The 18,301-nt window shown below is 40.0% G+C and overlaps 1 protein-coding gene across 3 annotated transcripts in view; it reads left to right on the top strand.

Moving 5' to 3' along the window:
• Window positions 1-5,286: 5,286 nt before the first annotated feature.
• Window positions 5,287-18,301, top strand: part of LOC121550311 (EGF-like repeat and discoidin I-like domain-containing protein 3) — a 301,126-nt gene continuing 288,111 nt past the window's right edge. For 2 of the 3 annotated variants that reach the window (XM_041862526.2, XM_041862525.2), the window contains exon 1: window positions 5,287-5,725. In XM_041862526.2, coding sequence (XP_041718460.1) covers window positions 5,662-5,725 — 64 coding nt within the window. In that variant the 5' untranslated portion in view covers window positions 5,287-5,661. The remainder of the gene's footprint in view (window positions 5,726-18,301) is intronic. The other variant, XM_041862527.2, reaches the window with a different exon arrangement.

The raw sequence follows: 18,301 nt of genomic DNA, 5'->3' as shown, positions 1-18,301 counted from the left end.
AAGCAACATGTGATGACAAGAAACTACACTTATAAAAACATTTGATCACATGTGAAAACATGATCTTATATGAAATAAATGTGACAATATGGGGATGCAAAATTTCAACATGTGATACCATGAAACTATATGTGAGAACATTTGAATGTTTTTCACATATAAAACTGCAAACTTGATTTTCACATGTGAATGTTTTTAACATGTGAAAATACTATTCCACATGTAAGAGTTAGATTCACATGTGAAATGCAATTCACATGAAATGGTGGTGTTAACATGTGGCGTCTACATTTAATACATGTGAACATATGGTTTCACATGTGAACAACTGACCTCACATATATCGATTTTCACATGTGAAATTGCACATTTTATGTGTTATTTTCTGCAAGAGAAGTAATGAAATGGTAAGTGGTACGCTGTTCAGCTAAAATAGAGTAAACATCTTTAATTAATATGATTACATTTGACATGATCACTTAGTGATGACTTTTGAATATGACCCCACCTGGGATTTGAACTCACAAATTATGGATTTGGGGTACACTGATCTTTCTGGTGTGCCATAATGTCCGTAGCATTCTCAGAAGTCCCCTACATATTCACTACCTATAATACATCTCTGCACTTAGCAAAAGAGTGCCATCTGCACTTCTGTTTTAGTTATGAGTTAATCTGACTATTCTCTCATCATTGATTTCCTTTACTTGCATTGCCTTCAGAAAGTATTCACACACCTTGACATTTACCACATTTTGTTGGGTTACATCCTGAATTTAAAATAGATTGAATTGAGATTTTTCTTCTTACTGGCCTACTCACAACACCCCATCATGTCAAAGTGGAATTATGTTTTTCAAGAAAATAAATGGTCTTGGGTCAATAAGTATTCAAACCCTTCGTTATGGCAAACATAAATAAGTTCACATAATAAGTTGCATGGACTATGTGTGCACTAATAATGTTTAACATGATTTTTGAATGACTACCTCATCTCTGTACCCCACACATACAATTATCTGTAAGGTCCCTCAGTCGAGCTGTGAATTTCAAACACAGATTCAACCACAAAGACCAGGGACGTTTCCCAATGCCTCGCAAAGAAGGGCACCGATTGGTCGATGGATAAACATTTTAAAAGCAGACATTGGAATATCCCTTTGAGCATGGTGAAGTTATTAGTTACACTTTAGATGGTGTATCAATACACCCAGTCACTACAACGATACAAGCGTCCTTCCTAACTCAGTTGCCGGAAAGGAAGGAAACAGCTCATGGATTTCACCATGAGGCCAATGATGACTTTAAAACAGTTACAGAGTTGAATTGCTGTGTTACCACAAGCTCCCATAATAGGTTGGGTGAATTGTGGCTCATTCCTCATGACAGAGCTGGTGTAACTGAGTCAGGTTTGTAGGCCTCCATGCTTGCACACGCTTTTTCAGTTCTGCCCACACATTTTTCGATAGGATTGAGGTCATGGCTTTGGTCACTCCAATACGTTGACTTTGTTGTCCTTAAGCCATTTTGCCACAACTTTGGAAGTATGCTTGGGGTCATTGTCCATTTGGAAGACCCATTTGCGACCAAGCTTTAACTTCCTGACTGATGTCTTGAGATGTTGCTTCAATATATCCACATAATTTTCCTTCCTCATGATGCCATCTATTTTGTGAAGTACACCAGTCCCTCCTGCAGCAAAGCACCTCCACAGCATGATGCTGCCACCCTCGTGCTTCACAGTTGGGATGGTGTTCTTCCGCTTTAAAACAAACCCCTTTTTCCTCCAAACATAATGATGGTCATTATGGCCAAACAGTTCTATTTTTCTTTCATCAGACCAGAGGACAATTCTCTAAAAAGTACGATCTTTGTCCCCATGTGCAGTTGCAAACCGCAGTCTGGCTTTTTTATGCCGGTTTTGGAGCAGTGGCTTCTTCCTTACTGAGTGGCCTTTCAGGTTATATCAATATAGGACTAGTTTTACTGTGGATATAGATACTTTTGTACCTGTTTCCTCCAGCATCTTCACAAGGTCCTTTGCTGTTCTGGGATTGATTTGCACTTTTCGCACCAAAGTACGTTCATCTCTAGGAGACAGAACGCGTCTCCTTCCTGAGCGGTATGATGGCTGCATGGTCCCATGGTGTTTATACTTGCATACTATTGTTTGTACAGATGAACCTTCAGGCATTTGGAAATTGCTCCCAAGGATGAACCAGACTTGTGGAGGTCTACAATTATTATTCTGAGGTCTTGGCTGATTTCTTTAGATTTTCCAATAATGTCAAGCAAAGAGGCACTGAGTTTGAAGGTAGGCCTTGAAATACATCCACAGGTACACCATCAATTGACTCAAATTATGTCAATTAGCCTACCAGAAGCTTCTAAAGCCATGACATCATTTTCTGGAATTTTCCAAGCTGTTCAAAGGCACAGTCAACTTAGTGCATGAAAACTTCTGACCCACTGGAATTGTGATACAGTGAATTATAAGTAAAATAATCTGTCTGTAAACACAAAGTAGCACAAAGTAGATGTCCTAACCGACTTGCCAAAACAATAGTTTGTTAACAATACATTTGTGGAGTGGTTGAAAAACGAGTTTTAATCACTCCAACATAAGTGTATGTAAACTTCCGACTTCAACTGTATATAGACCAAAAAATTTGAAAATTCTAATTAATAGATTTGCCTACAGGTATATGATTTCGTGAAGTGTCACTTCTTTCAGAGTAGATGTTTTCTCAGCAATCTACACACAATACCCTAAAACCTTTTTTTTTTATGTTTGCATATTTATTTAAAAAAATAAAAACACCAATACATTATTTACATAATTATTCAGACACTATGATACTCGAAATTGAGCTCAGGTGCATCCTGTTTCCATTGATCATCCTTGAGATCTTTCTACAACTTGATTGGAGTCCACTTGTGGTACATTCAATTGATTGGATAAGATTTCGAAAGGCACTCACCTGTCTGTATAAGGTCCCACAGTTGACAGTGCATGTCAGAGCAAAAACCAAGCCATGAGGTAGAAGGAACTGTCCGTAGAGCTCCAAGACAGGATTGTGTCGAGGAAGAGATCTGTGGAAGGGTACCAAAAAAGTTCTGCAGCATTGAAAGTCCCCAAGAACACAGTGGCCTCCATCATTCTTAAAACCTCTTAAGGATCGGACCCTTTTTTTCAATTTTCGCCTAAAATGACATACTCAAATCTAACTGCCTGTAGCTCAGGACCTGAAGCAAGGATATGCATATTCTTGATACCATTTGAAAGGGAACACTTTGACGTTTGTGGAAATGTGAAATTAATGTAGGAGAATATAACACATTAGATATGGTAAAAGATAATACAAACCAAAAAACATGTGTTTTAATCTATTTTTTTTTTTTTCATCATCTTTGAAATGCAAGAGAAAGGCAACAATATAACATTACAGTTTAGGCGTAATTTAGTTTTTGGCCACTAGATGGCAGCAGTGTGTGTGCAAAGTTTCAGATTGATCCAGTGAAGCATTGCAATACTGGACTATTTTGTATCAAGTCTGCCCAAATGTGCCGAATTGGTCAATTGATACATTTATCTCTGGGACCCTTAGGATGACAAATCAGAGCAAGATTACTGAATGTAAGTACATTATTTACCTTCAGAGGTGAATGTATCAAGCCAGCTACCGTGATACGTTTTTTGTTGTTGTGCACTCTCCTCAAACAATAGCATGGTATTTTTCACTGTAATAGCTACTGTAAATTGGACAGTGCAGTTAGATTAACAAGAATGTAAGCTTTCTGCCCATATAAGACATGTCTATGTCCTGGAAAGTTTGCTGTTACTTACAACAGTCATGCTAATCATATTAGCGCACGTTAGCTCAACCGTCCCATATACGGGACACCGATCCTGTAGAGGTTAAATGGAAGAAGTTTGGAACCACCAAGACTCTTCTTAGAGCTGGCCACCCAGCCAAACTGAGCAATCGGGGGAGAAGGGCCTTGGTCAGGGAGGTGACCAAGAACCCGACGGTCACTCTGATAGAGCTCCAGAGTTCCTCTGTGGAGATGTGAGAACCTTCCACGGACAACCATCTCTGCAGCAGTCCACCAATCAGGCCTTTATGCTAGAGTTGCCAGATGGAAGCCACTCCTCAGTAAAAAGCACATGACAGCCCACTTGGAGTTTGCCAAAACTTACCTAAAGGACTCTCAGACCATGAGAAACAAGATTCCCCGGTCTGATGAAACCAAGATTGAACTCTTTGTCCTGAATGCCAAGCGTCACATCTGGAGGAAACCTGGCACCATCCCTACGGTGAAGCATTGTGGTGGCAGCATCATGCTGTGGGGATGTTTTTCAGCGGCAGAGACTGGGAGACTAATCAGGATCGAGGGAAAGATGAACGGAACAAAATACAGAGAGATCTTTGATTTAAACCTGCTCCAGACCACTCAGAACCTCAGACTGGGGCGAAGGTTCACCTTCCAACAGGACAACAACCCTAAGCACAGAGCCAAGACAACGCAGGAGTGGCTTCAGAACAAGTCATGAATGTCCTTGAGTGGCCCAGCCAAAGGCCGGACTTGAACCCGATCGATTATCTCTGGAGAGTCCTGAAAATAGCTGTCCAGCGATGCTTTCCATCCAACCTGACAGAGATTGAGAGGATCTGCAGAGAAGAATGGGAGAATCTCCCCAAATACAGTTGTTCCAATCTTGTAGCATCATACCCAAGAAGACTCGAGGCTGTAATAGCTGCCAAAGGTGCTTCAACAAAGTACTGAGTAAAGGGTCTGAATACTTATGTAAATGTGATATTTCTGTTATTTTCTAAAAATAAATTTGCAAAAAAATCTGTTTTTGCCTTGTCTTTGCAGGGTATTGTGTGTAGATTGATGAGGGGAAAAAACGATTTAATCAATTTTAGAATAAGGCTGTAAGATAACAAAATGTTGAAAAAGGGAAGAGGTCTGAACACTTTCCGAATGCACTGTATATTATCTGATTAATGTGGTAGCTAGTTACCTGACAAGAACATGGCAGTTGATCAGAATATATCATGTTATCAGAAATTGCTGTCTGTCTAGACAGAAAAAAACTTTAGAACTGTGTATACATTTATTTTTATTTTTTTGATGATTTAGTTTTGCCTTTGTAGAGCAGTATGCTTATTCCAATGTTGGGATATGTAAATAATAATGTGGGGGGGGGTTGTCTCTATTAGTGAGACAGCGCCCCAGTCGGATAACTGTGACAAGACCGTGTAGCCTACTGCGCGCTCCTCAGCCGCCAGTGTTTGTACACACACATTCGCACACACACTCCCTGACACTCACGCGCACTCTCAGTGAAACCGTCTTCCCGGGACCAGCAGGCACGCACAATCTCTCGTCTATCACAGCGCATCGCGCACCACTGCAGTAAGACGGGAAGGCAGGCAGCGGAGCCCTGGCACTGTCACTTGTTTCAACACTCGGCATTCCAGGTAGTGCATCCGCAACTCTCCGGAAAATAAGAGGACTTACCACCGCCAGTCGAGGAGGAGGTATAAAACCACTAGGCTTATACCACTCAGAGACTAGCCCTACGGCTCGTGAAAAGTTATTCTACTTCGTGATTTCCCCACATTGGAAGTGAAACCTGCTATTTGAAAGAGGATGAGACTGTTACTCGTATCCATCGTCCTCTGCTTGAGCGCCGTTGTCCCACATTTTGTGAAAGGTGAGTAGAGGAGTGCAATTACTGGTTATGGATGGGGATAGTCGAGAGGAAGTATGCTATGCTTTAAGCCTGGATGGTTTTCTGTAAATCAAATGACATCAGCTAAAACATATTATCTGAGGCGAAAGGTGGCAAAATCCTTTAAATATGCACTGCTTGTCATGTTATGCAATTGGCAATACAGTAGACATATAACGTTACTGTGAGTGTTAAGTAAGTTATTTGGGGATTTGCCAATAGTGTATGACATTTTATGGAGATGATAATACCGATATTACGGAGTAATTCCCAGTTGCAATAGAATGTAAGCTATACATTTACATTTTAGTCATTTAGCAGACGTTCTTATCCAGAGCGACTTACAGGAGCAATTAGGGTTAAGTGCCTTGCTTAAGGGCACATCGACAGATTTTTCACCTAGTCGGCTCGGGGATTAGAACCAGCGACCTTTCGGTTACTGGCACAACGCTCTTACCCACTAAGCTACCTGCCGCCCCTATAGTCTAAGGCTCTATATGTTCTTATTTTTCTCAAATTCTGGCTATAAAACATTACTCTCCATGTCTACTCGTGTGGCTGGACCTCCAATTCTAACTAATAACAGTAAGAACTGAGGACTTCAGATTTTTTTTTTTCAGTCGCGTTATATCAAGTGCACTCTGTAGCCTATACGAGCGCAATTGATAGATACAGGAGGATATGCCAGAGCCACATCAGTGGAGTAAAATGATTTAACATTTTGATTATCTCGAAAGTTTGAAGATTGGCGAATATATTTGCTCTAGATCATTTAAGCCGACAATAATAGACTCGTGTTTAATTAAATAGCAGTGCATTAATGATATGTTCATTGTGCACATATGCAATTCCCAAATTAGGCCTAATCCTTTTGTTTAAGACTAAGACTATAGCATAATTTTATGCGTTGCCTTCTCACATATAATTAAGGCGACAGAAGCCAGAAAATGACAAATGTCCCGAGCTGATCAGAATGTGGAAGGTTTTAAGTAAAGAAGGATGGAACGAGATGTAATCTTGTTCGACATTTTCAGAGAATGACAAACCGTTGCTTCTTCTCCCCATTATTACATTAGTTGCAATGCAGAACCCATATTACGCATGATATCATAAAACATTTCGAGGCAATTCCACCTGGGATTCCATTGAATAGGCTACCAGTAGGACTGTTGCATGTTAAACTCTGCTGAGTTGGATTAGTCCAAAGATGGTGGTTAAAGGAAGATAGTTCACTCAAGCCATTTACCGTAAAAAAAAAGGTAAGTGCCGGTCTACTTAACTGGGTGTGTCTCCCATAGACACCAATGCAATAGCAGCTGGTTCTGGTCTACTTAGTTCATTGACTTTCATTGAACCAAAAAATAATAATAATACAAATAAAACAGTGAGTGGGGTGTCTCTCTTCCTCTTCCGTCTCTGATTAGGCTAAGGTTAATTGACTGCAGTTTGTGTAATGCAAATGAGTAATCAACATTGAGGGATTATGATTTGAGTTATCCCATGCAATTATGGTGACAATAGAAGATTTCATATTGCATTATGTTTTATACTGAGTAATTTTTACTTGATTAGCCTGCCAATTACCCTCCTTTGATATGTTCAACTGGTACTGAAAAATGTATGCACTCACTAACTGTAAATCGCTCTGGATAAGAGTGTCTGCTAAAATGACTAAAAATGTAAAAATGTTACTGAAGAGTGCAATGAGGGCAGTGTGTTGAAGCAATTAATTAATGAGCCATTATGAACATGTTTTCAAGTAATGCACATACAACTCAATGACTTCCAACATATAATGATATTTCTACTTCTGCTTTCAGTTTGTGTATGAGATGGTTAACATAAAGTAGAAAATGTATATATGAAAAAAAGTATGTATTCCTCTGTGTCTCTTGGCATTTGGCAACAGGTTAGTTAACCTCAGGAGCAGTGGAGGCTGCTGAGGGGAGGACGGCTCATAATAATGGCTGAAACGGAGCTAATTGAATGCCACCAAAAACATGGAAACCATACGTTTGATGTATTTGATACCATTCCTCTAATTCCACTCCAGCCCTTACCACGAGCCCGTCCTTCCCGAATAAGGTGCCACCAACCTCCTGTGCTCAAGAGTTCACTGTGTCAGTTAGGTCTCAGTCTTTCCTATTGGGCTCTGACTAGAGCAGTCATTGTAAGACTGCATGGGGCCCTAAGCCTCCCCGCTAGGCCCCTTAGTTCCAGTGAAGGGAAATCTTAAAGCTACAGCATACAATGACATTGTAGACGATTCTGTGCTTCCAACTTTGTGGCAACAGTTTGGGGAAGGCCCTTTCCTGTTTCAGCATGACAATGCCCCCGTGCACAAAGAAAGATCCATACAGAAATGGTTTGTCGAGATCGGTGTGGAAGAACTTGACTGACCTGCACAGAGCCCTGACCTCAACCCCATCGAACACCTTTGGGATGAATTGGAACGCCAACTGCGAGCCAGGCCTAATTGCCTAACATCAGTGCCCAACCTCACCAATGCTCTTGTCGCTGAATGGAAGCAAGTACCGCAGCAATGTTCAAACATCTAGTGGAAAGCCTTCCCAGAAGAGTGGAGGCTGTTATAGCAGCAAAGGGGGACCATCTCCATATTAATGCCCATGATTTTGGAATTAGATGTTCGACGAACATGTGTCCACATACTTTTGGTTATGTAGTGTAGGTGTCCGTGTGTGTTTGTGTGTGTGCGAGAGAGAGGAAGGGTAAGTATATTTTATTGAATGTCAGTGGTCTCTTTGTCAATCTGCAAGGAAATCATTATACAATTGAAGAACCCTTACATTTACCCATCAGCCCTGTGGACTGGAAATGAGTTCTGAGTCATGAGATTGTTTGTTTACACTGTGTGATATTGGCGATGACTGTTGATTTTACCTAGCGGATTGCCTTCGGATAATGTGGTGCTTGATTTGAGATGGGAGGGCAGCAGATGTTAGCTTAGTGTAACCTTAATTCTGAAAAGCTAAATGGTCACTGTGTCATAACATGATTATGAAGCTTTGTCAAGTGATGTGCATTATGTGTAATTCACTTAGATTTCCCTAAAAATTCCCAACCATACCTGGGTAATACTGTATGTGACCTGGCATAGTGCACTAGTTTCATAATCCTGTAGATGTCTATTAGAGCAGACTTGCAACTAAATTATATTCATTTACCATAATTGCATTAGGATATCCAAAACCTCAAATCAGTGTACAAACAAATTGCTGATATTAGTACAAGATGGTCTGTGGTATTTCTTAAGAACAACAGGCAGAGCATTATATATTTTATATATGCAGTGTCTTTGAAGACTAAAATACAATTTAAATTCCTAAATTGTCCTTGGTTAGTATTGAATTAAACATTTGAAGTCAATTGAAACTGATTGCCTCAAAAGAAATATGAAAAAGCTGCCCCCACTATAAAATAGAAAATAGATTTTGGTTTCTGTTACCAAGCAATTGCATATTAGTAAAACATGCGAGGCTAAAATAAATGCAGATGATAGCAATCTATCTGAAAGCCCATTACATATGTACACCATTCCATTACATATGTACACCATGGCTTATGTATAGGTCATTTTTAATAACACAGACTTGCAATCTACCTCACTGACCTTCACTCTCCCTGTAAATGGCATGGTCTTCAATCAATGGCGAGGGGTCAAACTATGAGATCATCAGCCGCGATAACTGTGAAAATCATGGGTGCTGATTGGACGACAACCCAAGCGTATGGAAATGCAACATAGGAACAACAGGAATTAATCTTTGCATAATGCCCTCTGCTCTTGATGAAGTGTCATTGACTGTACTACTCATTGTTCTCTTTTTTTCCTTGGGTGAAGTTTGATTGCATTATTCATTGGCAGGTTGACATTTATTGGGATGAATCTTGTCCCTGAGACACAACTGAGTGATTTCCGTTAGATGGGCCAGCTGCAAAGTCAAAATTGCCAATATTGTAATAATTCATGAAAACCAAAAATTGCTTTTTGGTCTTAATTTAAGGTTAGGGTTAGGCATTAGGGTAGGCATTAGGGTTAGCATCGTGTTTAAGGCTAGGGTTAAGGTTAGGGTTAGGTTTAAAATTGATTTTATAACTTTGTGGCTGTGCCAGCTAGTGCACTGTGACCACTATGCAGAGCTGCCTCCAGAACAAGAATCATGTTGAAAAACTCTAACCTGCTATTCATTGTCAGTGCAGATGCTGTTTAATCGTATTAATATTTGGCGCGTAGTTAATTTCTCTCTCGCTCTGACAGGCTAATGGCCGTTGTGGTATTTGTCTTTGCTGTGAAATTGTATGTGTTGTCCTCCCTGGCTTTCACGCCTGCCTTTGGGCTGGGCAATACGGCAAAAATATAATATCACAATTATGATTCAAGTGGGTTGCCAACGCGGTAAGCGTAACGCAACACTTTTTTTTGTGAATCACTTCCATCAATATCATGTTGAAATCAATAGAACAGGGGGAAAACGTTTGGAGTGTAACATTGTTTAAAGTGGCAATATGCAGTTGCTCCATCCATTTTTACTTTTACATGAATGATATATACCCATTGATTCTTGAAGAATATAACTTATAGATGCTCATGAGCTTAGTTCAACTGTTGTACCCCATCAGAACCCCAAATATAAGCTTGTTTTACTGCTTTGTTTGTAAACTAATTAAATTAAAACTCTGTATAGCCTCAAAACATGGCTAAAACTATAATTTTGATATCATGGATGGTCAGTCCTTGTATCCATAGCTCTGTCCATGAGTTTGAGAGTTGTTGCATCCCTCAGCCTTCTACGAAAGCAGTGGCGGGGTCTACCTTGTTATTGTTTGAACAGCAGATTGCTGCTTTAAACTAACACTATTCAAAGGCCACACATAAACTTGGAATAACCTATAGATGAGAAGGCTTATATTTATATTTTGGAATGTCGGATGTTCATTTCGGAAGGCTGCCATCACTGAAAAGGTAACAAACCACTTCAACAAATCAAGATGCGGCATAGGATATCAACAGTGATATCAACGGTTGGCTTCCATTTAAGTGATAGTTTGACTGTCAAATCCGTGTATTGGTGTGTGGCCAGCAACTTTTATAGAGAGACCGCCCTGAATATTCCGTGCCATTTGAGTTTGAAAATTAACTCTGCGTTTTAAGTCCTGTGCACCCCAGTGTGTGGCAAAATGAACGGTACAAAACAAAAAATATTGATCTGTTTTAAGCAATTGATCTTATGTCATCGTGATAACTGTAAACTTTTATACTAACATCACCAATCTGAGGTGTAATTCCACTACATGTTATAGGGTGAAAATGCAAGCTTGTGTAAGGTAGTAACACAAAGTGTCCAGATTAGGGAAATGAGCGCAATACAAAAATAATTTAATATGGAAAAATAATTCAATATATCAATTTGAGATGTTGCCCACTCACCAAAAATGACATCTAATTCTCACTCATTTAACCACTTAAAGAGTTTAAAAATGCTCTCAAACACAATTTAACCAAGCGTTTTAGACTAGAGCCTCCATAGTGTCTGTGCAGCAGCCTGAACGTTTGACGTCCCTACCATCAGTGACCTAAATAGGGCCCCATAAAATCTGTTTTATTTTTTGCGGAATTCCGTTTTAGTTTTCCCCAAATTCCGCTTTTTTGTTGTGTTTTTCCAGGTTTCAGAATGTTCCCTGTTTTTTCAGGTTTTCGCTCTCAAAATTATACTTTTTTAAATATAGAAAACCAACTACATTGGATGTTCTAAGTCTACAACAATGCTTAGACCACATCAGGACACCACTTTTGAGGTCTTGAAGAAATATAATATATTTTTTTATTTTTGAATGTAGTTACCCTTTAATTTAAGCCAGAATGTATTTAGCACTGTTGTTTGTAAAACAAATTTTGCTAAACAAGTTTGCAAAACAAATTCTTACTTGACTGATGCAATCATAATTTCATTCTGCCAGATAGGCATAGGCTACTTTATGGTTAACATTTGATTGAGAAGGTTTTTGGGAAAGCCTTTCCATCTACCAGAAGATGTTTATCATTAGCAAAAGTGGTAGACATACGCGCACCTCACACAGAAGGAACGGGCATTCCCGTGCCGTTGTCTCTTCAGAAAGTTGCATACAAATACGAATTGCTGATGCATTCTGTTCATGTCTTATTATAAACTTGGGCAAACTAATTAATTTTTCGAATAAGTTCAATACCTTTAGTTGATTTCCTACTAAGTTCAATATATTTTTGAATATTGTTAAATTCCGTTTTAATGTCTCGATTCTGTGATTCTTTCCGCGTTCTCCGTATCGCAGATTTTATAGGGCCCTACCTAAAGCTATAATACATGTTGTCCTATTAGAAATAGTATCATATGTAACAACATACAGTGCCTTCAGACCCCTTGACGATTTTTTCCACATTTTGTTGTGTTAAAGCCTGAATTTAAAATATATTACATTTAGATTGTGTGTAACTAGCCTACACAAAATAGTTCATAATGTCAAAGTGGAAATATGTTTTTCGATTTTTTTTATAAATTAATAACAAATGAAAAACTGAAAGGTCTTGAGTCAATAATTATTCAACCCCTTTGTTATGGCAAGCCTAAATAAGTTCAGGAGTAAAAATGTGCTTAACAAGTCACATAATAAGTTGCATGGACTCTGTGTGCAATAATAGTGTTTAACAGGATTTTTGAATGACTACCTCATCTCTGTGCCGCACACATACAATTATCTGTAAGGTCCCTCAGTCGAGCAGTGAATTTCAAACACAGATTCAACCACAAAGACAAGGGAGGTTTTCCAATGCCTCGCAGGGAAGGGCACCTACTGGTAGATGGGTAAAAAAAAAAAAAAAGCAGACATTAAATATCCCTTTGAGCATGGTGAAATTATTCATTACACGTTGGATGGTTTATCAATACACCCAGTCACTACAAAGATACAGGCATCCTTCCTAACTCAGTTGCTGGAGAGGAAGGAAACCGCTCAAGGATTTCATCATGAGGCCAATGGCAACCTTAAAACAGTTACAGAGTTTAATGGCTTTGATAGGAGAAAACTGAGGATGGCTCAACAACATTATAGTTACTCCACAATATTAACCTAAATGACAGAGTGAAAAGAAGGAAGCCTGTACAGAAAAACATTTTTCCGAAACATGCATCCTGTTTGCTATGAGGCACTAAAGTAAAACTGCAAAATGTGGCTAAGAAATTAACTTTGTCCTGAATACAAATCAAGATACAGTGTGGGGTTTTCTCATAAAAATAAAAAAAACACATTCAAATGTTTGAATTTTTCTTCCACTTTGACATTACAGAGTATTTTGTGTAGATCGTTGAAAAAAACAAACAATTAAATCAATTTTAATCCCACCTGGTAACTTTCTGAAGGATGTGCGGTGCAGGCTGGTTGGTTGGTTGAGGGTGGCAGAGAGTGTAAAAACCACGACACGTAATCAATGAGTGGCAGTGGATTGAAACGAGCTGTGTTATTTTTGTAATACTTTTTTTTAACCCTTTTCTAACCCTTACCCTTACCTTAACCACTAGAACCTAACCTCACCCTACCACTTACCCTAACCCTAACCACTCGCAAGATACTTATTAATGGCTCGGCCGGTCATCTCCTTAGCATTCTAATTATGTAAATGTTTCAATCCAATATGTGGCTCCTGGAAGCTGGACATAGGCAAATTGTAGTGATAGAGCCATTACGATAGAGCCCTCTGATCCAGTAAAACAGTTATTCGATTGTTCCGTTTGTGGTGTCAGTCTGTGTTACAGTAAGTGTGCTTAAACTTTGCAGTAAAGAACTCAGTAGCCCATTCGCTTACAGATTTGGAATTCATGAGAACCCTGGCTTGGATTAAGAACAAATGATGACTCAACTGCTGAAAGACTTTGTATATATGTCGAGGGGTGAGGGGTCATCACGTGACCTCGATGCTATTGTCCTTGGTAAGGTTTTGAAATAGCGGGTCAAATACAGTAGCATCGACTGGCAATGATCCACAAATATCCACATTTTGACTTTCCAAGTGATTCTGTACCAGAATTATGATTCTTGATGCTTTGTGATCTTTAGGCCTACGAGTGAGCTTGTTATTGTCATGTTACCTGGTAGTGATTCACAACTCTCTAACAACAGGGTAATACAATGATGATGATACTTTGCACTTCCATGCAAACTAAGTAAGTGGTATAAGGTGTTAAGTAAGTGTTTCCATTCATGTGTCTAAAAGGTTAGTTACATACCAGTTAAATAATGTTTCTCGGTAAGAGAATGTTATGTGACCACAATACAAAGACCAAATCAGAGGCCAATAGGTTTCCTAAGGTTTCCAGCGAGTTAGAGATTTGGAGTAAAACAGATTTTTTTAGCCTGTTTGTGAGATTAAAGTTGGACAGGCATTGTAAGGAGATTATGGATCCAGGAATTGAACAGAGGGATGACGCAGAGAGCTTTGGATGTGATTTATCTTTTATCTGTTCACAACAAACCAGAGCTAGATGCTTATTGCAATTTTTCGCTGGCCCTTTAAGGGCCGTTAGGGTCACACAATATTGTTTCTGTTTTGTTAATAATAGTATCCACGTTTTATCACTGATTTGGTAAAGGAGTGTTCCTCAAGATGGTAATGCTATTATCATTGTCTTGGCCTATATCTTTGAAAGTTTCTCCATGAATTTCAAAACATCAGAGTAGTTTTGGGTCAATCCAGGAATGTATAGATTTGGTTGGCCTGATATAGGTTTATTCAAGACCTCCAAAGTTGTTAAATAATTGATCAAGATGTACCGCCAATGATTTAGTAGTAGTAGTAAGTGCATAGAGCTTAAGCTTCCTTTAGTCAAAATACGATTGCAGAGTTAAAGAAATGAGCTCTATTTTGCTCTGATAAAATATCTCCATGAGAGACTGGATTGCCACTGCATTTTCAATAAGCCCAATTTTCTTATTATGGATAAAATGGGTGGAGGTGGCTTAAGATCTTTCCTCCGACATACCCCAGGAGATAGGGGAAGCTAATTTTAATTCTGGAGGGGTACACTCCAAATCATGGACTTCTTTACAATTTTGTTCTCCTGCAGCATGAATGCAGTGCATTCGGAAAGTATTCAGACCCCATGACTTGTTCCACATTTTGTTACGTTACAGCCTTATTCTAAAATGGATTAAATCGTTTTTTTCCCCCTCATCAATCTACACACAATACCCCATAATGACAAAGCAAAAAAATGTTTTTTGAGATTTTTGCAAATGGATTAAAAATAAAAAACTGAAATATCACATTTACATAAGTATTCAGACCCTTTACTCAGTACTTTGTTAAGACACCTTTGGCAGTGATTATAACATAGAGTCTTCTTGGGTATGACGCTACAAGGTTGGCACACCTGTATTTGGGGACTTTCTCTCATTTTTCTCTGCAGATCCTCTCAAGCACTGTCAGGTTGGATGGGGAGCGTCTCTGCACAGCTATTTTCAGGTCTCTCCAGAGATGTTCGATCGGGTTCAAGTCCAGCATTCGGCTGGGCCACTCAAGGACATTCAGAGACCTGCCACCACAATGCTTCACCGTAGGGATGGTGCCAGGTTTCCTCCAGATGTGACGCTTGGCATTCAGGCCAAAGAGTTCAATCTTGGTTTCATCAGACCAGAGAATCTTGTTTCTCATGGTCTGAGAGTCCTTTGGTGCCTTTTGGCAAACTCCAAGCGGGCTGTCATGTGCCTTTTACTGAGGAGTGGCTTCCGTCTGGCAACTCTAGCATAAAGGCCAGATTGGTGGAGTGCTGCAGAGATGGTTGTCCTTCTGGAAGGTTCTCCCATCTCCACAGAGGAACTCTGGAGCTCTGTCAGAGTGACCATCGGGTTCTTGGTCACCTCCCTGACCAAGGCCCTTCTCCCCCGATTGATCAGTTTGGCCAGGTAGCCAGCTCTAGGATGAGTCTTGGTGGTTCCAAACTTCTTCCAATTAAAAATGATGGAGGCCACTGTGTTCTTGGGGATCTTCAAAGCTGCAGAAATGTTTTTGTACCCTTCCCCAGATCTGTGCCTGAACACAATCCTGTCTCGGAGCTCTATGGACAATTCCTTCGACCTCATGGCTTGGTTTTTGCTCTGACATGCACTGTCAACTGTGGGACCTTATATAGACAGGTATGTGCCATTCCAATCAATTGAATTTACCACAGGTGGACTCCAATCAAGATGTAGAAACTTCTCAAGGATGATCAATGGAAACAGGATGCACCTGAACTCAATTTCTAGTCTCATAGCAAAGGGTCTGAATACTTATGTAAGTAAGGTATTTCTGTTTTTTATTTTTAATACATTTTCTAAAATGTTTCAAAACCTGTTTTCGCTTTGTCATTACGGGGTAACAAAATGTGGAAAATGGGAACGGGTCTGAATACTTTCTGAATGTGCTGTACATTTGGATTCAGTACAAAAAGCAACAATGCTAACTAACTGTGTGCAAACATAAAGAAACGTAGTGGCATAGTAATTCAAACTGTATTCAACACTCTCTCTCTCTTCAGAGCAATACATGTTTTACTTTAACTGAAAACCTAGTTGATTGAACAGGGACAGTTTCTTTAAGGCTTTGGGTCTAACAACCACTGGAAACCATGTGAATTATTGAAGATGTACTTTACACTGCAGAGGTGAGCTCTCTGCTTGATATACTCTACTTGTCAAGCCAGCACTTCTGGGTCATCTTTGGTACCCAAATATTGTTGATTATCTCTGTTGTAGAGCATGATAAAAAAAAAAGTGTTATGAAAGGTATAGTGGTTTTTATTGACGGTTGTGTCATGACATTTGCACATTAATGTCTGTTTTTATGACCAGATAAGCATAGACTGTACACAATGTCTCTGGGAATGTGGATTGGTATGCAAATGAGACTGTGTGTGCATTCATGTGTGAGTGAGAGCCATCCCCTTATTTAGTGTTGGCTAAATATTTTGGATGACATGGATGTCACAGATTTCTTACTCTGCTGCTGCAGCATTCCATCTACTCTATTCCACCCCCTTCCACTCTCTCTCTACCTCTCAACATCTATCTATCTCCTTACCTCTCCCTACCCCCTCTCTCTCCCTCTATTCCTACCCCTCCATCTCTGCATCTATCTCTCCCTCCGTCCCTTCCTTTGTCCCCCTCTTCCTATATTCCCTCTGCTCCTCTCTGCCTTTCTCTCCCACCCTCCCTCTTTCTGTCCTTCTCCCTATATCATCTCTCTCTCTCTCTTTCTCTCTCTCTCTCTCTCTCTCTCTCTCTCTCTCTCTCTCTCTCTCTCTCTCTCTCTCTCTCTCTCTGTCTGTCTCTCTCTCTCTCTCTCTCTCTCTCTCTCTCTTTCGCTCTCTCTCTCTCGCTCTCTCGCTCTCTCTCTCCTCTCTCTCTCGCTCTCTCCCTCTCTCCCTCTCTGCGTCTCTCCCTCTCTCCCTTAGCCAACACTCCTAGTGTGATGTTGTTAGGCATGTTAAGTGCATTAGACACAGGCAATATCCCAGGATTTGTCTGTGCATTTCATCCCTGTGCATTTCATCCCATTCTCAGACATCACCATGTGCTGTTAACTTTTATTTAATTTGATGTGCCAGAGCATGTAACTGTGTGTGTGTGTGTGTGTGTGTGGTGCAGGGATGCAACTGTTCATCTGTGTGTGTGTGTACAGTACAAGTGTGTGCGTGTGTGTGCGTGTGTGAGTGTGAGTGTGTGTGGGTGTGTGTGCTTGTGTGGGTGTGTGTGCATGTTTGTCATTGTGTGTGTACGTGTGTTTGTGAATACCAACTGTTTTTAACTCTGAAGCTTTGAGAGGTAACCCAGAAATGTCATCGCTAAAATAATAAATTATTTCAAGAATTGTTCCTCCAGTGTTTTGCTCGCAAAGATACTATATGACTGTAGAGCCAAAAGCTTCAGCCATCCCACCAATATAGACAGCATGTCAACCCTCTGATATGTTTCACCATACAGCCTAATACAGACTATTAGCCTTCTCCGTATATGTAAATGGTTGTCTTTTTTGGTATTATCAAGAATGATCACACCTATTGGACCTTATTGGAATAATACTATTGCGTATGAGAATGTGAGCAAGTGTGTGTGTCGGTAAGAGGAGCTCAGACAAGGCAAGAGCCTAATGTGATTTATTATTTGGGTTATTTGGGATAACAGATTATCCCAGGAAATTCTTGAGGGAGAACGAAGGTGCGATTAAGTTAAGTGGAATATCTCCAGTCCAGCTGTTTTAGATCACCCTTGGGGTGTTGGCTCAGACAGAGAGCAGCTCAAAAACAAAGCACAGGATGTTTGGGTGGTCCCTGCAACTGGTGTGCATTGCGTTGCAGTCCCTCACTCTCCAATCTTAAAAACATCAACACCAGAGGAGGAGATGTTAAGGAGGGTAAAAACTGATGGTTAGTGGAAATGTGCTCGCCCCTTCTGCTCTAGAGGCAGAGCATTGATCAAATAGGGCAAGGGTTACAGTCTCTTGCACCAGTACAGTGATTAAGAGGAATT

This window comes from Coregonus clupeaformis, chromosome 18, assembly GCF_020615455.1.
Source record: "Coregonus clupeaformis isolate EN_2021a chromosome 18, ASM2061545v1, whole genome shotgun sequence".
Lineage (NCBI taxonomy): Eukaryota > Metazoa > Chordata > Actinopteri > Salmoniformes > Salmonidae > Coregonus > Coregonus clupeaformis.
Note: the sequence above shows the minus strand (reverse complement) of the source record. Positions and strands in the feature narration are given on the sequence as shown.